The 2,360-nt window shown below is 42.5% G+C and overlaps 1 protein-coding gene across 1 annotated transcript; it reads left to right on the forward strand.

The window, feature by feature from the left end:
* Window positions 1-394: 394 nt before the first annotated feature.
* On the forward strand, window positions 395-775 carry LOC141020671 (uncharacterized). Its single transcript, XM_073495594.1, has one exon. It carries the CDS (start codon window positions 395-397, stop codon window positions 773-775), a length of 381 nt encoding a protein of 126 aa, XP_073351695.1.
* Window positions 776-2,360: the final 1,585 nt, after the last annotated feature.

The following is a 2,360-nucleotide window of genomic DNA, read 5'->3' on the forward strand; positions in this document are numbered from 1 at the left end:
TGCAAGGAAATATAACAATTTTGGTTCACTGCTTTAGTGATTTCTTTACAGAGGGAGTACTTGTTTAGTTTAAATTGTTCATGCACTTGTTTACATAAACTTTCAATAGCACCAGAATTCCTATACTATCTGTCGTCATATTCATCTTGGCTTATTGTTATCATGTTATTGTCATGTCTTATACTGGTTTCATTAATTACAGTCCGTCAGCATGGCGTTCGAGAATGATTATGCTGCTAGGGCAGATGGAAATACCCAAATTTGTGTGAAGTACACGAACAAGGCTAGCTGTGTTGAGTACTGCATTGGCAGATTCAAATACTAGCTGCGGAACGACGACCAGAAGATAGTTGCACTGGATGTGGAGTACACCTGGCCTCGTGGTCCGACACAGATGGCGGCCGTGGTCCAATTATGTGTTGGCATCTACGTCCTCGTGTACCACATAAGCGTTGCTGATGAGCACTGCGGCCTGCTTGCCACCTTCCTGCTCGACGAGGAGTACACCTTTGTTGGGGTGGACATCAACAATGACAAGAAAAAACTCAAGCATGTTGGTCTGGTGGTACAAAACTTTGTGGATATCCAGAATATGTGGAGAGTGCCTGATCCAGTGACGATTAAGCCAAAGTATGGCTTGGCTGACTACGCTGGTTCCATCATCCACCACAGCTACAACAAGATGAAGGACGCTCTCACAGAAGATGACCACCATATATGGGCAGAAGCGCCCTTACCCTTGAAGAGCATCTATTATGCTTCCATGGACGCGTAAGCCACGTACGACGTATACAGGCGGTTGGTGAACTTCTAGAAGGGGTTCGAGAGTCAGCGCCAGCATCTCGCCAAACCATCTAGGCGTTCAAAGAAGTCCGGAAGGAAGAATGAATCAACCTAAAATGTTTCTTCTATTTATCTAGCTAATAGTCTGTAAACTTTATTATACTGCTAGTATGTCGTAAGTTCAAATTTCCTGCAATTTGAATCATCCTTTATTCTAGCTGTCTTGCCTAATTTGATCCACGTCCACGAGATATTATACTTAAGACGTTTATTTTGTTTCGGTTTCGCTAGCTACGATACAGAATGCGATAGCCATTTTTACCAAAAGATTATTTCAGATTTATAATGAATACTGTTCTCAACTGGGTTTGAATAGAGAATTTTTTTAATTGCATAGAGAAAGTTCATTTTTTAATCAAAAGAAGGATCGCCCCCTCTGATTTTCCATTAACAGAAACCACATGGTCTTTCAAGCCCCTGATACAAACTACATCTATAAACTAAAGTAATCAACTAGCAGCACAAATCATACATGGTAGCAAGCCCAGCCAGACTTAACATGAAGGTCTAAAAAATAAAACTACGGCAGAGATGCGCAGGCGAGACCGCAGTACCCTGTGACTCCGCACTTGCGATGAACTGTACAATTCACCTGCTACATGCTCTAGCGTGCGCATATAGACCATGATCACCTCTTTGCTCCCAACATCAGCACCTCTTTGTTTACCACCTTCATCTGCAATATAGACCATCCCATGATCCACAAGCAAATTAGCTAAACAAGAATCATAAGATCACTATACCATTTATTTTGTAATCTCACATTATTCCTGCATTGCCAAAGAGTCAAGAACACAACTGATGCCCTTCCCGCATCTCCGACGCAAACACTCATAGGTAGTTCTACCATCTTAACTCCATGATTTAAAATATTAATAAAACCCCCTTAACGATTCCATTTGCATTACCATCGTTCATGATTATAGCCAGGGAAATAGCAGCCAATAAAGCAACCACCTGTGAAAGACCTATTTTGAGTCCTGAATAGGGCCGAATCCTAGCATTTACTCTAACTGCAACATGTTCTCCTCTCATAGTCATCATCACCCAAGACATAATGAAGACGTAACCCCATAGATGCATAACTGCTATCAAAATAGTGTTCGCACTATACCTAGTGTAAAGGACACCCTTGCGTTGTCGTGCTACATTTGTGGCTCCTCGGTCAGCATGTTCATCACCACCTCGATCTGAAGATCTTCACGGGTGGTGGTCTTGAAACCAAAAAGAACGACTTTATGAACCTTAAGCTCTTCACTGTCAACAAAATCACTCCATCCCTTGCCAAAGATGATGTGGCCATCATCACACTTGTGGTACTTGACCGGCATGAAACTGTCCTTGCACAGCCGAATGCCAGCAAGCCCATCTCCCGGTATCTCCCCATCTCCTGGGGTCTTCAGGGCGTCGACAACTTTCACCGGTAATCTCTGTATGCACCGTCATAGGAAGAAAAATTATCAAATACGTGAAGGAGCAGTAAACAAAAGGATCTTCAGCTACATCTACATATATTA

The sequence above is a fragment of the Aegilops tauschii genome, chromosome 3 (genome assembly GCF_002575655.3).
Source record: "Aegilops tauschii subsp. strangulata cultivar AL8/78 chromosome 3, Aet v6.0, whole genome shotgun sequence".
In the NCBI taxonomy this organism is placed as follows: Eukaryota; Viridiplantae; Streptophyta; class Magnoliopsida; order Poales; family Poaceae; genus Aegilops; species Aegilops tauschii.